Below are 14,790 nucleotides of genomic sequence, written 5' to 3'. Positions count from 1 at the left end.
TGAAATGAAGAGCGTGTAAAATTTGTGTCTATAGATTCAGGCACTTGCAGTAAAATGTGATGTTCGTGTGCTTGTTTGGAGGGTATTATTTCAGCCAGTTCATGAGTGGCCCGAACGTGATCTTTAGAGGCTTCATTTGAACTGCTCAACGCAATTACGTATTTTGGAACCTTGTGTAGAGACTTTCGTCGTTCACCTGCTTCTATTTAACGGGCAGAAAACGCTAATCATCTTTATGAACCTAATTGTTCGTAAAGTTTTTACAAACCATGAGAGAACCCATATATTCAATTCCTTATTCCCCAAAAGATCCAGATCTGTAATGCTCTCGATAACAAATAATAGTGCAGTATCCTCTACATACATGCCAACGTCGCAACGCAGAAAGGCCCAGGAAAAGTCAGAAGCCCTCAATGGGCAAAAAAGAGATTCAACACGCAAGACGCTGAGCAACTCAAGTGCATGGAAGAATGGTTTGAGATGAGGTCACGAGGTCATTCGAACCGCACGGCGTCGGCCATCTTAAGGACAGCTTGTAAGAAATTAGAAAGTTGACATGTCTAGAAATCTATGTACTTCTATCACCAAATCGCTGTTAAAAACAGTATCAAAAGCGTTCTTTACAACTGAGCCTACCATCACAATTACCTTTTGACGTAAATCTGCAATATTTATTGTGAAAGTTTATACAGCTTCAGCTGTTAACCACATTGATCAGAATTCATGTTGGTCACAACATACCTTGTGTGGCAGCATACGTTAGCCGAGGAGTTTAAAGGAAAAAAATATTTAAAAACATGCTGCAAGTTACAACTATCAGATATACCGGGTTCGATCGTCAGTGGTCCGACGACCGAACACCGTAGGTACTACAATCGCATCTTGCATCATTTATTTTAATCTTTTTTTTCTTCGCCGAGCAGCATGGATAAAGTTAGATAGGGCACCCTATATAGCATTGCATTTGTGTTCACTCGCATCAACGAGCAGTATACCTCCACAACCTTTCGCGCCGCTCACCTATCGGCCACCTGCAACGCTTACATGCTGACTCCTCGGTTCTTTGATCTCTCCTCAGCGATCCCTTTTCTCCAAGAACACATTCTACAGCGCCATAACTTCTACCCTTATGGACATGATGTTGTCCTCGCCGTACCCACACGCGTAGAATTCTTAAGCTGAAAAGAGGAGGACGATTTCTGAGTTAGCACTCAATGTTTCGTTTTAATCAGCTAGGCGTCCCTGTTTGCAAACAGCAGGTGCCGCAAGTAACTTCTGCCAAAATAAAAAAAAAAATATATGTAAATGCCATGTAGCTGGGCGGAACCTTGGAAATGTTGTTGGCCGTTGCTTTGACAAGGGCGACTATTCTTTTTTTATTTCACCTATTAGTTTTTGTTTGTTTGTGTGTGTGTAGTTGTAGCCTGTATTTATGTAGCACTGTGAATTTGTGTACTTTTATGTAGCACGTATTGAGCAACAGAACCCCGGATCGGGCATATTTCTGGATGGTCAACAACTTTTTCATTGCAAATTTTAGCTTTCAATATTTGAGAAGTTCATTGAATAACAATAAGTAATTATGCAAGTAGAGGAAACACAAGGAGTAGTCTGGTCTACTGCAAGCGACGGCAAACAACACCAACTTGTTTCTGTGCAGCTACGTCATCGTCACATATTTTTACATTCTGGCACAATTAACCTGGGATACATGAAATATTTGTGGATAGCCTCCCGTCTGCTTGGTATTACCACGCTACACTGAAGTATTGAGTCATAAACAACTTTGTTTTCAGTGCTAACTATCCCCTCAATAATTGCCGTGATATCGACTACCCCAAATATGTAACCAATGTAGTATCAAAACGACCACATTGTTATTTATTTGCTTATTTTCAGCCACAATAAGCGTAAAGAAAATATGAAATAAAGGGCGCTCTCACCTGCTTGATCTGCAGGCGTCGCTCAATGACTGGGTTCACCATATCCTTGACTAAAGCGATAAACTTATCCGTGCACCATGCAGTAACTGTGGCCAGCCACAGAAAAATTGCTTGAATTTCTGGCAGACAATCTGAAGGAAGGAAAACAGCTTATCTGGCGTACTGTATCTACAGATATGAGGTTCATCATGTACTACTGCATCAATTATTGTCCAGCATTCTAGAAGACCGTCAAATGGTATGACAACGTTTCAGGCGGCATTTTATATTGAAAAGATGGTTTTGAAAACGCGTGAAGAACAACAATGCTTGAACAAATTCCTGTTTTTACACAAAGTGAACAACTATAATGTACTTGGTAGTCACTTCGTGATAGCATTAGACCCCGATAACGAAAGTGCCACCACAATCGTGGGCATATTTACAAAACGAAAGACAGAAAACTATCTTCTGGCACTCGCACAGAGCTTCATTGTTGTTATAGGCACTACCTTAGGCCTATTCGTTGGAGATACCAAGTCCACGAATTATCGGATTTTGCTGTAGCGAAATCGAAACCCACTTTTGGAAGCTAGAATGTTCAATTTGAGGCACTGAATCAAAAACCACTTAAATTGCAGGTTTGACGAGAACTCTCTACTCGTCAATGCATCATACAAAAGTGCTTCTTTTTCGCGGCGTGTTTGTATATTCTAAATAATACATACATGTTCTCAGAAACTTTGTCGTACTTGCTATTAGGGTGACTCCTTGCATCCCCAGTGAAGCCAACAGTCGGGCATTTTCAGCGGCGAGCTTGTCCCAAAACCCACCAGGTTCGGCTCTCTGCACGCCCATGTCGACGCCGAAGCCGGCCTTGAGAATCGTGTCCAAGGAGTACCGCCGCAAAAGCAGACTTGCGTCCACTGATCTGTCCTCAAGGCTTTGCTTTCCGACAATGTCCGCCAGTACCTCGCTGCTGGTTTCAAAGACCTTGAACGCCTGTGATAAGTTAGATAAAATGTTAATATGTTTATTAGCTAATTAGCATTTCTTCCAGACTTCCTCCTTCGCGCGAGAGAGCTTTCATTAAACTTATTCAACAAAAAAGAGACGTTTATCTATTACCTGCTCTTTTTTGTATCTATAAGACTAAGGTACTGAATATATGCATGCGAACCTGAAGGTTTTTTTTTTTTACATGCTTCCGGGACAACACGCTAAACACAACCACTTCGTTATCACAACGTCGTCCAGGAATTAATGCGGCAATGTTCGTTTCGGAGGTCGCCTTGTGTTCGTTATAAAATATGCCGTATTCGTATTTGCGCATTTGTGAAGCTTGTTTACCTGAAACTGAAGGCTGTGGCTCGGGGTTTGTGTAAAATAATTTATTCAATGGTACTTTATCATTCTTTTTTTTTTCGATAGTCGCGTTACACGGACACTCGGGCGTTCTGCGAGAGGGGATGCATTCTGTAAGAGCGAAACATATTTCACTTAGCTGCTCGTGTAAAGTGTCGGCAGCGCCGTAATTGTTAACGTGTGGTCTTTTTTTAATATTTATTTCCGCCACTTGCAGTGTGTGTATGCCTTTCGGCATACAACGCTGCGGTGGATGTTCCTGTACGTCCTATACATGACAGAAGTAAGCGTGCAATTGTAGCATGTACCCGAACAGCGGCTCCATGCTTTAAGCGTTAGGCCAATGTTTCAGTAGGTTCCCTATAGGGCACAATTGCACAGTTCGAGCATCCGGATGCTGCGCACTAAGAGAGAGGTTCAATCCGACCATCGGTCACGCATTTCTTTTTCATGAAGATGACCGCGAAGGAAAGCGATACGGGAACCTATCTACTGCAAAGTGCCTAGAACGAGGCAAACAAAGCTCCGCTATAAAGAAAAAGCAGCACATGCAACGAGTTAGAATCTACATACAGCGGAGCTACGATTAGCCAGTGCAAGAGCGATCTGCAGGCATCCATCTTCTATTACTTTCGGAATGTGGCAGTCTCCGCATATCCAGATAAAATTCAGCTTTGTTCGGCATACGAACGCATATTTTAACGCGCACGCGTCACTTTGACAGAGTGAGTTTTCGCGGTTTTCTGACGTCGAGTGACCGACAGGTGAAGTGGGCGCAGCCCGCAAGCTTTTGACCAATAGCGGAGGACTAACGTCGGGAAAAGGCGCTGGATCAGAAATAAACAACTTTCTTTCGTTTGGTCCAATTATGCATAATCAGAGTGCACATATATCAGATGGGGCGCTTTCGCGGTTTTCGTGACGTCGCGTGACCGACAGGTGAAGTGGGGTTGGCTAGAAAATTGTTCGACCAACCATGGAGGGCTCATGCCGAATTGGAATATCAAAGTTTAGAAAAAAAAAAGAACTTTACGATAAAGGCTCCATAGTTTCAGAGGCAGCGTGCACATAGGTACGTAGCACCATTCCAAACCATGCTATCCGCAAGATGCGTTTATTTCTTCATTGCCGTGCAGCTGGGGATGGGGGAAGGCGAGCTTTCTGGCAATTTTTTCTGTTACTCCCGCACGGGTGGCATCGCCACTGCCGCGAAAGATGACGACGTTGAAGATGACTCATTGGCAATCGTTTTGAAAGGGGTGAGAGAGGGGAACATAGGAAAGCAGGGATATTAACCAGTCAAGAGTCTGCTTGGCTACCCAACGATGGGGGGAGAAGGGGAAGAGAGAGAAGGGAGAGAGAAGGTGTAGAGACGTGTACGGAAAATACTTGAGTTAAAGCCGCTCGCCCAAACCAGACGTTCTGAGAAAGCACAAAAGTGCCTCCATTGCCTTCTGAGCCGATCATCGGTGGGGACGGTGCTCTAGTACTGCCTCTTCGCTCAGATTCAAACGGGTTGGTGACAAATAGTCCCCTAGCCTGCTTGATTTGCTCAGGTGTGCTATACATACTTTTCACTCTAGCACTCTTGTATACAGCTCTTCATTATTATTTTTCTCTTCCTAAAGATTACGGTACCTACCTTGTACCGCGGCAAATATGCAAATGCCACGTAGCTGGTCAAAACAAAGGTAAAGGTATTTGTCGTCACGTGGAGATGCTCGAATTGTTTTTTTTTCATTCCGCCTAATTAGATAATTAGACTTAATTATTTATTCAACTTCTCAAATATTAAAATTATATGAACGTGTCAATGGGAAAATTGTAGAGCAACATTAAAAACTCCTGATACAGCTTTCTGTTGCTTGATACGTGCTACATAACAGTGTTTTTCCTTGCGAGAAAAAAGCCCGGGAATACACTCAAAGTGCCTCGAGCGGCCAGTCGCGTGTCAATTTTGCGTGTATTTTCGGGCCTCTTTCACATTCGGAAAAACACTTCTATGTAGCACGTACTGAGCAACATAAAGCTGTATCGGAAGTTGTTCGTGTTGCTGTACAATTTTGTCATTGCAATTTTTTATCTAAATGTAATATTTGAGAAGTTGAATAATCAATTAAGACTAATTTAATAAATAGGGGCCATGAAAATAAAATTATCTCAGTACCTCCAAGCTAAAGCAAATAACACTAACTTGGTTCTGTCTAGCTACGCGCCATTTTAATATCTTTAACATTTGGGTCAACTTACATGGGACACCTTGCATATATCCCCGACGTTATACTGTAATTGCCCTGTACCAGCTTACCTCATCCTTGTCACCTTTGCCTTCGTACATGAGGTTCATCTTGCCTTCCCGTTGCATCCAACGGGAAGTTTCTTTGTTCTAATCACTTGCTCAATGGCGCTAGTCAGCAGTGCCTTGCTCTTTGGGCCGAGGTGATGGATTAAGCTGTATTGACACTTCATCGGGTCCTGCGGCGGGGTGACTAGGGACATCTGGTTATTTCTACTAAGAGATTTCTATGCTAAAATTTTGAACTCTCAGGCTTCCCTGTTGTTGTCGGATCTATTTGGGTGTGAAATGTGCTTCCTGGCGTACCGCAACCCAGCGTCTCCTTCGAATATGCTACCGTCTTCATCCTTCGCAACTGTTTGCGTTTGCTTATATGGGGCACCGAGTGTTCTTACGTGGTTCCAGAATGTTTTTGGTGCCCCTCTGTCTCTTTTGCAAATGCCATGCACGCAACCTTTACTTGCGCATTTAATTTTATCTTGCACCAGCTTCACTCACCACCTTTACGTTTGCTCGGTATTTATTTTGCTCCATCTATGGAGCACCACTTCGTGTAATCCCAACTTTTTGACTTCTCGATGATCCCTAGATGCCTACTTGTGCTCTTCTAAAGCTTTCTTATGTTCCTTGTGCCAGCACTTTCATGGTTTTCTCTTTCCGATCCAACAATTATTTTGCCGTGTCTGCCTTTTCTCCTGCTGCATAATGCCTTCCAGTTCCTTACATTCCCAGAACGTTGTCCCAGAGAATGTGTTGTAGCCCTACATTATAAACTTGTTAGTAACACACGGCTGCTCCAAAGGTCGCACATGCATTTCGGTGAAGGCGTACACGCTAATATCTTCAGCATTCAGCCGCGTTTGAATTTCAAGCCATTTTCCTGCTTCCGACCATCGTGTGTGTTTATGTGACAAATCTTACCGTCTCAATTTTTTACCTTTCTTGCGTCTTTTCCAAAGTCCTTGGGATCGAATCCTGCCATTTGCTTGGTACGTCGCTACATCCAATACTTAATCTTCCTTCCTGATTGCCTGGGGCCCACCTAAATGCAGCTACGGCCTGTGCTGCGAATCGACGTCCAACCGGTGTTGCTAGACTATCGCTAAAATGTATGCCGTCATGCGCCAAAGCGCCTTCAAGGCCTTCCCGGTGCACATCGCGCGTCCAAGTTTCCCTGTTTACAGCAACTACTGCCCTTTCAGTTGCATAACCGTACCTTTCCACCTCTAGCACCTTGCCCAGTGGGATTTTTATAGCCTTTGAAACATTCTGCAGGTTAGTAACCCCTTTGGCTAGTTGTTTAACTATCCCTGTCCCCCGTCCTTGCTGTAAAACATACATCACTCCGTCCATTATCACCACTAGGTGCCTCTCCTCTATTCTCACGGATGCACGGAGGCGAGCGCGATCTGGTGGTGCGGCAAGGAACAGAGCGGCGCGCACGGCTCGCGTACTGCGCTGTGATTGGTTGGCCTATTCCGCAAAGAAATAGCCAGGCCGTCGCACTCATGGTCACGAAACCCGGCGAGGCTCGCAAGCAAAAGCTTCGCTTTAAACACACACACACGCACGCACACGCACACACACGCACGCACACGCACGCACACACACACGCACACACACGCACACACACGCGCACACACGCACACACACGCACACACACACACACACACATACACACACACACACACACACACACACGCACACACGCACGCACGCACACACACACGCACACACACACACACACACAGAAACACACACACACACACACACACACACACAGAGAGAGAGAGAGAGAGAAAGAGAGAGAGAAGCGCGGTAAGTGCTGGCGCGCGACACGTACCTGCGCCAGTTTGCTCGTTGTGAACGCTGGACTGATTGCTTTTCTCAGGTACCTCCAGCGGTGGGCGGGTGCCATGAACACCAGCGCTTCCGGATTTACGGGTGCAGGCAAGACGCTCAGGATGTTCTGTAAACAGGCACACATGCTTTAATTTAGCGGTGCTTTCTTTTTTCGCGCAGTGGCTGCTGTATGCAACAAAAAACGACCAGCCTGAAATATTCCGTAGTATTTGAACCGCACCGATGGCACCGGCTGTTGGAATCTCAGCGCGGCCACCAGCTGTTGGAACCTCAGTGCTGACGCCCGTTATTGCAACTGGGTCGCAAGCCCCAAGGGTAGCGTAGGCCTGGCGGCCTGGGGCACACTGGAAGCATCCGAAGGTCCCAGCAAAGCATGAGGCGACTGCTAACAGAACAACTTGTTTATTCTAGCATCGCAAAGAGCGGGCGGTCAGGTCGACCGAAGTAGAGAGACGGGAGAGCACGTTACTCAACAGTAGAAATCGGAGCCTCTCTCCTGGCGTCCGGGGCAGCTGCTCTTATACTCTCGGACTTGAGAGCAAGAGGGAAGGTCACGGGACTTCACCACGTGACAGCGGCGACGGACGGACTGAAAGACACGTTGGAACAAGGAGGTGACGCATCAGCCGGGCCGGCGCCGGACAGACCTCCTCGCTTCACACTGGGGGAGCTCCTCTCCCCGGCTGCCGCGCTTTGACAAGCGTGGGCACACACACACACACGCACACACAAAGACACGTGGCACTGATCATGCCGGGACGCGCTCGCCGGGAATGCGTCGCGGCCGCTCCGAACGGGCCAAAATGTCCGCCGCTTGGAACGAAGCTCCGGCGTACGTTGCATCCGCGCTGGCTTTACCGCGCGTCGTAGGCGAAACGTAACAGACCGCCCCGCCGGGGGAGGGAGATCCCGATGGTCAGGGGACTGCATCCGCTGTCCGGAGGGATGTCGCTCAATGATGCTCATTACCGAAGTCGGTCGTCCCTCGGCGTTTCTTGAGCGCAGCGCACCGAGAAGGCCTCGTTCTCACGTTCAGGTTCACAGAGGACACTGCAAAGTGACTTCGGGAGAGTTTTCATTTTTCTCTCGTTCCCAGCAAGCGTTAGAACTACGCCGAAACTCAGCCGCTCAGTCAGCAAGCACGGCACAACCCTCACTAAGCCATGCCAGGCTCTTTCCCCTTTAATACTACTGCCTAGTTCCTTACAGTAGTCTAGCAGCACTCAGAACGCGTCCACAAATTGGAGAATTGCACTAGAAAGCACATCATCACTTTGAAACACTACACAAAAGCAATATGTTAAAAATCCTGCCTCAGGAAGAAAAACATCAATAACAAACAATTTTGAGGCTGATTCCCACGTTAGGGGCTTCGACTTAAGCCATCGGCGTTACCGTTGAGACTCCCCTTTTTGTAACGCACCTCAAAGGAATGTTATTGCAAAGCGAGGCTCCAGCGCAGGAGGCGGCCATTTGTGAAAGAGATAGTCTGCAGCCATTGGAGAGGGCAGTGATCCGTTTCGAAACATGCGAAGCGGAGATCGTAGCGAGCGACCGTACACTAGCTCAGCTGGCGAAAACCCCGTAGCCGCATGCGGCGCGGTCCTCCATGCAAACGTCACCCCAGGCAGAAACAGCTCCCAGTCAGTTTGCTGTTCAAACCACAATGCTCTCCACACGCGCTTCACGACGGAGTGGAGCTTCTCAACGGAATTCAACTGTGGGTGGTACACTGAGCTATGTAACAGCTTTACCCCACACCTTTCGAGAAAAGCTGTCGTCAAAGCGCTAGTTAACACGGTGCCCTGATCTGATTGGATTTCCGCAGGAAAACCAACTCGCACAAATATGGACAGTAGTGCATTGACTATCTCAACTGAGCTGAGTTCTTTAAGCGGCACTGCTTCAGGGAACTTTGTCGCTGGGCAGATCACAGTCAAAATGTGTCTGTACCCCGTGGCTGTTACCGGCAGAGGTCCCACTGTATCAATAACGAGCCGTCTAAAAGGCTCCGTAATGATAGGTACCAACTTCAACGGCGCCCTCGATTTGTCCCCTGGTTTGCCCACCCGCTGACAGGTGTCACATGTCTTCACAAAGTGGTCTGCGTCCCGAAAACACCCTGGCCAATAGTACTCTTGCAAGAGACGGTCCTTAGTTTTCTTAACTCCTAGGTGTCCGGACCACGAACCCCCATGCGACAAGCGCAACAGATCCTGACGATAGCACTGAGGCACGATCAGCTGATCGAACTCCACTCCTCTGCGGTCTATATACTTCCGGTACAGGACCCCACCTCTTTCCACAAAGCGAGCATTTTTCTTGGCGACACCTTCCTTGACAATGCAGCGTATGTTTGCTAGGCTGCCATCCTTCTTTTGCTCGGCTATCAAAGCCGACCGGCTGACTTTTAGCAACCTATTAAGTCCGTCTGACGTAGGCGCGACGAGCAAATCTGCAGATAGCTCTTCTAACTTTCCCGCATCGGGAATTTCCTCTCCAGTATCTGGTGCCTTCAACGCTACAGGCTCAGTTTTATTCAGCTCGGGCGTGATCTGAATATCAGCTTGCTGCGCCTCTGACCCTTTCTCATTGTTCGACAACGTCGGCCCCGCAACTACCGCCTTTGCAGCGAGCTCCCGAACCTTCGATCTGGTTAAGGCCTGAACGCTAGCCTCACCAAACAAAAGCCCCTTCTCGCGCAGGAGGTGATCGGACCTGTTCGAAAATAGGTACGGGTACTGGGGGGGCAGCATAGATGACACTGCCGCCTCCGTCTCAAGTGCTCCGAAAGGACCTTCAATAAGCACTTTTGCTACGGGCAGACACACGCTGTGAGCTTCCACTGCTTGCTTGATCCATGCGCACTCGCCCGTGAACATATCGGGTTCTACGTAAGAAGGGTGAACTACATCCATCGTAGCTGCGGAATCGCGAAGCACTCGGCACTCTTTCCCGTTCACGAGGAGGTCTCGCATGTAAGGCTCGAGAAGCTTCATGTTCTCGTCAGTGCTGCATAACGACAAAAACACGACTTTTGTTTTTGTTTCCGGACACTGCGCCGAAAAGTGACCCGGCTTCTGGCACGTATAACACACGCGCGCTTGCCTCGTCTCGAACCGCTTTCTGCGTTCGGCTTCGGCTGCCGCCGTCTCCTTACGTTCGGTCGGAATGCTTTCACTCGCATCCGCACTACGTGTGTCCCCCTTTGCTCTCATGGGCGTGAACTTCGGCCTCTCAAACTTGGAGCCAAATTCACCCTTTTGACCGTCCTTAGCTCCGCGAGCCCGACGCGTCACAAACTCTTCGGCTAGCTCAGCGGCTCTAGCCACCGTACTAACGTCTGGCCTATCCAAGACCCAGTACCGCACGTTCTCAGGTAACCGACTATAAAACTGTTCTAGCCCGAAACACTGCAGAACTTTCTCGTGGTCACCAAACGCTTTCTCTTCTTTGAGCCACTCCTGCATGTTTGACATTAGCCTGTAGGCAAACTCTGTATATGACTCACTTTTGCCTTTCTCATTTTCTCGAAACTTCCGACGGAACGCCTCCGCGGACAGCCTGTACTTTTTTAGCAGACTCGATTTCACTTTGTCGAAATCCTCTGCCTCCTCTCTCTCCAAGCGAGCGACTACGTCGGCCGCCTCGCCGGGTAACAAAGTGAGCAAGCGCTGTGGCCACGTTTCCCGAGAGAACCCCTGCTTCTCGCACGTTCGCTCAAAGTTAACCAGGAACAAACCAATGTCCTCTCCAAGCTTAAACGGCCGCATCAGGTCAGTCATTTTAAACAATACTCGTTCTCCTGCACCGTGTGCCTGACTTCCATTACGAGCGCGTTCCATCTCTACCTCGAGACGCTTCATTTCCAAAGCGTGATCGCGCTCTTCTTTTTCTTTCTCTTTTCGTTCTTTTCGTTCAAGCTCATCTCTCTCTCTCTGTTCTTTACGTTCAAGCTCCTGTCTTTTTGCAGTCTCCCTCTCCTCAATGGTCTCAAGGCATTCCGACAGCTCGTCATCCTCAGCTCCTAACTCAAGAATAACCCTTAGCAGTTCTGGTTTTCTGAGTTTGTCTGAGACATCCAGACCCAACTCTCTTGCAAGCTCCAACAATTTCGGTTTGCGCAACGACTTCAAATCCATGGCTGCTCTGAATGCTGCTTTCTCTACTGCCTACTATTGTCTTGCCGCAACTAACCCGGCAGCAACGACAACCACAATTACCAGCTCTGTTTCTGACACTAACAAAAGCCTGGCAAAACTCAGAAGAAGAAAGTCCCGCACTCACCAAACCTCGCAGCCAAGATTTCAGCGCAGTCGTTCCGCTGCAGGCAACCAGTCATCACACAGGGCTCGTTGCACTGCTCCCGGATGGTCGTTGAGCTGCTCAGCATACAGTCAACCGCATTTCTTCGCTGCTGGCCTCCGTTGTCGCGATCCCACCGCTGGCAACCAGATGTTTGAACCGCACCGATGGCACCGGCTGTTGGAATCTCAGCGCGGCCACCAGCTGTTGGAACCTCAGTGCTGACGCCCGTTATTGCAACTGGGTCGCAAGCCCCAAGGGTAGCGTAGGCCTGGCGGCCTGGGGCACACTGGAAGCATCCGAAGGTCCCAGCAAAGCATGAGGCGACTGCTAACAGAACAACTTGTTTATTCTAGCATCGCAAAGAGCGGGCGGTCAGGTCGACCGAAGTAGAGAGACGGGAGAGCACGTTACTCAACAGTAGAAATCGGAGCCTCTCTCCTGGCGTCCGGGGCAGCTGCTCTTATACTCTCGGACTTGAGAGCAAGAGGGAAGGTCACGGGACTTCACCACGTGACAGCGGCGACGGACGGACTGAAAGACACGTTGGAACAAGGAGGTGACGCATCAGCCGGGCCGGCGCCGGACAGACCTCCTCGCTTCACACTGGGGGAGCTCCTCTCCCCGGCTGCCGCGCTTTGACAAGCGTGGGCACACACACACACACGCACACACAAAGACACGTGGCACTGATCATGCCGGGACGCGCTCGCCGGGAATGCGTCGCGGCCGCTCCGAACGGGCCAAAATGTCCGCCGCTTGGAACGAAGCTCCGGCGTACGTTGCATCCGCGCTGGCTTTACCGCGCGTCGTAGGCGAAACGTAACAGTAGCAAGACCAGTATTGCATTGTAAGTGTAGGTTCCACGAGCACACACATTATTTAGGACAAAAGAAGGTGCACAAGAGAAAGATACGAATGAGAGAAAGGCAGGAAGACTAACCAGAGTGAAAGCCTCCGGTTTGCTACCCTGCGCTGGAGGAAGGGAAAGGGAAGGTAGACAAAATCAATGAAAACGTTATAGTCTTAACGCTTGTCTTGCGTCTACCTTCTTTTGTCCCGTCTGAAGCGTTTGATTGTGGAACCTGCAAGTATTAAACGACTAGCCCATGCCATTTGCACGGAAGCGCTTCCTGCATTCCGTGGAAAGTATGGTTAGTTTCTCTATGGGAATCGTGCGCTTTGGGCGTCGGGTCAAAAGGAGCTTCAGGCTGCGAAATGAGCTCCTGCGCGTCGGCGACCACTTCACGTGTGCACGTGAGAGATCCAATCAACACCACGCGCGACATACTTGAACCTAAAAATCCTATATATGCGAAGAATGCCCATGGTCGAGCTTTGCATTTTCTAAACGTTGCGCGATGAGGACTACATTCGATGACCCTTTTCTCCATTTATGAAAATATTGCGGAGGAGAGAAATTACATTTATCCCTAAATTCTCCGGGGTTACGTCAAGGCGTACCTTGTGACAATCTCTAACCGTAGGCATGTCGTGACCCGGTTGGTGCGATAGAATCACTACGCAAACGAATGCTTGCCGTTCGCATAAAAGCTTCTCTTTTGCGGGCATGTCGAACAAGAGAAAAGGTTGTAAAGCGAAACAGGACTATGTGGTAAGTGGCCACACAGAATAGCCCGTGAACCTCGAATAAACTTAGAGTGGATGTGCCGGCCTGCTATAGCTGCTTCTAATGAGTCTAAATCGCTGTAATTGCACGCCGAAGCGTGTATATTGGAACCATGGCTTAAGGACGCGTTGCTGAGGTGTCTGAGAATAGCTTAAAACGTACTAAGATAGACGTACGGGGATCTAGCTGAAGACGTTGAGGTTTCATTACACCTGTTTCTCTCAAGCGCACAGAAGTACAGTCCAATTGTTAAATGTGTTCTACTTATTTGATGACGTAAATGTGCTTTCCGAGGCATAATCGCCACAAGAACGCGTGCTATCGCGGCAATTCGTTTTTTTTTCTTTTCTCTTGGAAACGAGGAAGGAAAGGGGGGGGGGGGGACTCGAAGGAACATTAGAGCAGTGATTCCGACCAAGAACATTTCTAGCCCGTAAGATGGCATCATATTGCGACACCATGTCATGACCAAAGTTAATGCCCTACGACACGTCTTATGGTAATGTGGTATAAGTGTACACTATGCTATATAACCATCTCCGATGCCTGCATTTTTGGCGGAGAGAGTTAAGGCATGGCCAATAGATGAAAGACACACCCTGTGCGTTCCATCGAGCGGCCGTGGCTAAAGAACAGTGTTACGACGAATGGCTAACGTTGCAGATCAACATCCAGAGTCAACGCACTGCTTTGACTCTGGCTGTTGACTCTGGACGCGTTAACTCGGGATCCAGAGTCGGCGGACGCACAGCGTTTTAGAACGCGGACCAAGAAGGGACGCGTACTAGAAGGGCTGTTAGAGGGACTGATGTACGAGGGCTGCTGAACTCTGTGTCTTTACGCGCTGTTTTGTCCATTTTGGTCTCGGCTCTCTTCCCCATTGTGCATTGTAGCTTTGGCGGGTCCTTTGCACTAGTAGCGTGTTCTGTGTTATCATAGAGCCTGGTGCACATTGCTTTGCAACAGGTTGGCTGTGACATATACTTTATAGAAGATGTTATATCCTTGCATACTGTGATGAGGTTTTAAATGGGCCTGCGTTGGTAGTCGTGCGACGTTGGGAATGGTATTTGTGCACGTATATTACGCCTGTATGGTCTTCTGATATAGCCGGAAGTATATGCAAGTCCTGTAGTAGCCGGTTTATTGTCTCTTCTTCATTAGGGTTTCTGCGTGCAGCTCTGTGCAGCTCTGCAGGCTTGGAAAGAGCCAACTAACCTAAATCAAACATTGCTTTTTTCTACGATGGTTGCTCTTTAGGGGCGGGGGGCTGTACTTTGTGAACTGTACGCTTTACCGGATGACATCCGGAATCTTCGAGTTTCCTTTTATGGTTAGACCTCGTCAAAAAATAATATTAAAGTTAAGCTTCGATCATGCAGGTTCGAGTTTCTGGCTGGCAAAATATG

At 48.3% G+C, this 14,790-nt stretch overlaps 1 protein-coding gene across 1 annotated transcript in view; it reads right to left on the bottom strand.

Annotated features, from left to right (window-relative positions):
* Positions 1 to 2,144: 2,144 nt before the first annotated feature.
* LOC139054310 (cytochrome P450 3A27-like) overlaps positions 2,145 to 14,790 on the bottom strand; it is a 77,114-nt gene continuing 64,468 nt past the window's right edge. The window contains exons 5-7 of the mRNA XM_070531129.1: positions 7,427 to 7,552; positions 2,716 to 2,924; positions 2,145 to 2,163 (exon numbers count right to left, since the gene is read on the bottom strand). Coding sequence (XP_070387230.1) covers positions 2,145 to 2,163; positions 2,716 to 2,924; positions 7,427 to 7,552 — 354 coding nt within the window. The remainder of the gene's footprint in view (positions 2,164 to 2,715; positions 2,925 to 7,426; positions 7,553 to 14,790) is intronic.

This window comes from Dermacentor albipictus, chromosome 1 (genome assembly GCF_038994185.2).
Source record: "Dermacentor albipictus isolate Rhodes 1998 colony chromosome 1, USDA_Dalb.pri_finalv2, whole genome shotgun sequence".
Classification (NCBI taxonomy): Eukaryota; Metazoa; Arthropoda; class Arachnida; order Ixodida; family Ixodidae; genus Dermacentor; species Dermacentor albipictus.
Note: the sequence above shows the minus strand (reverse complement) of the source record. Positions and strands in the feature narration are given on the sequence as shown.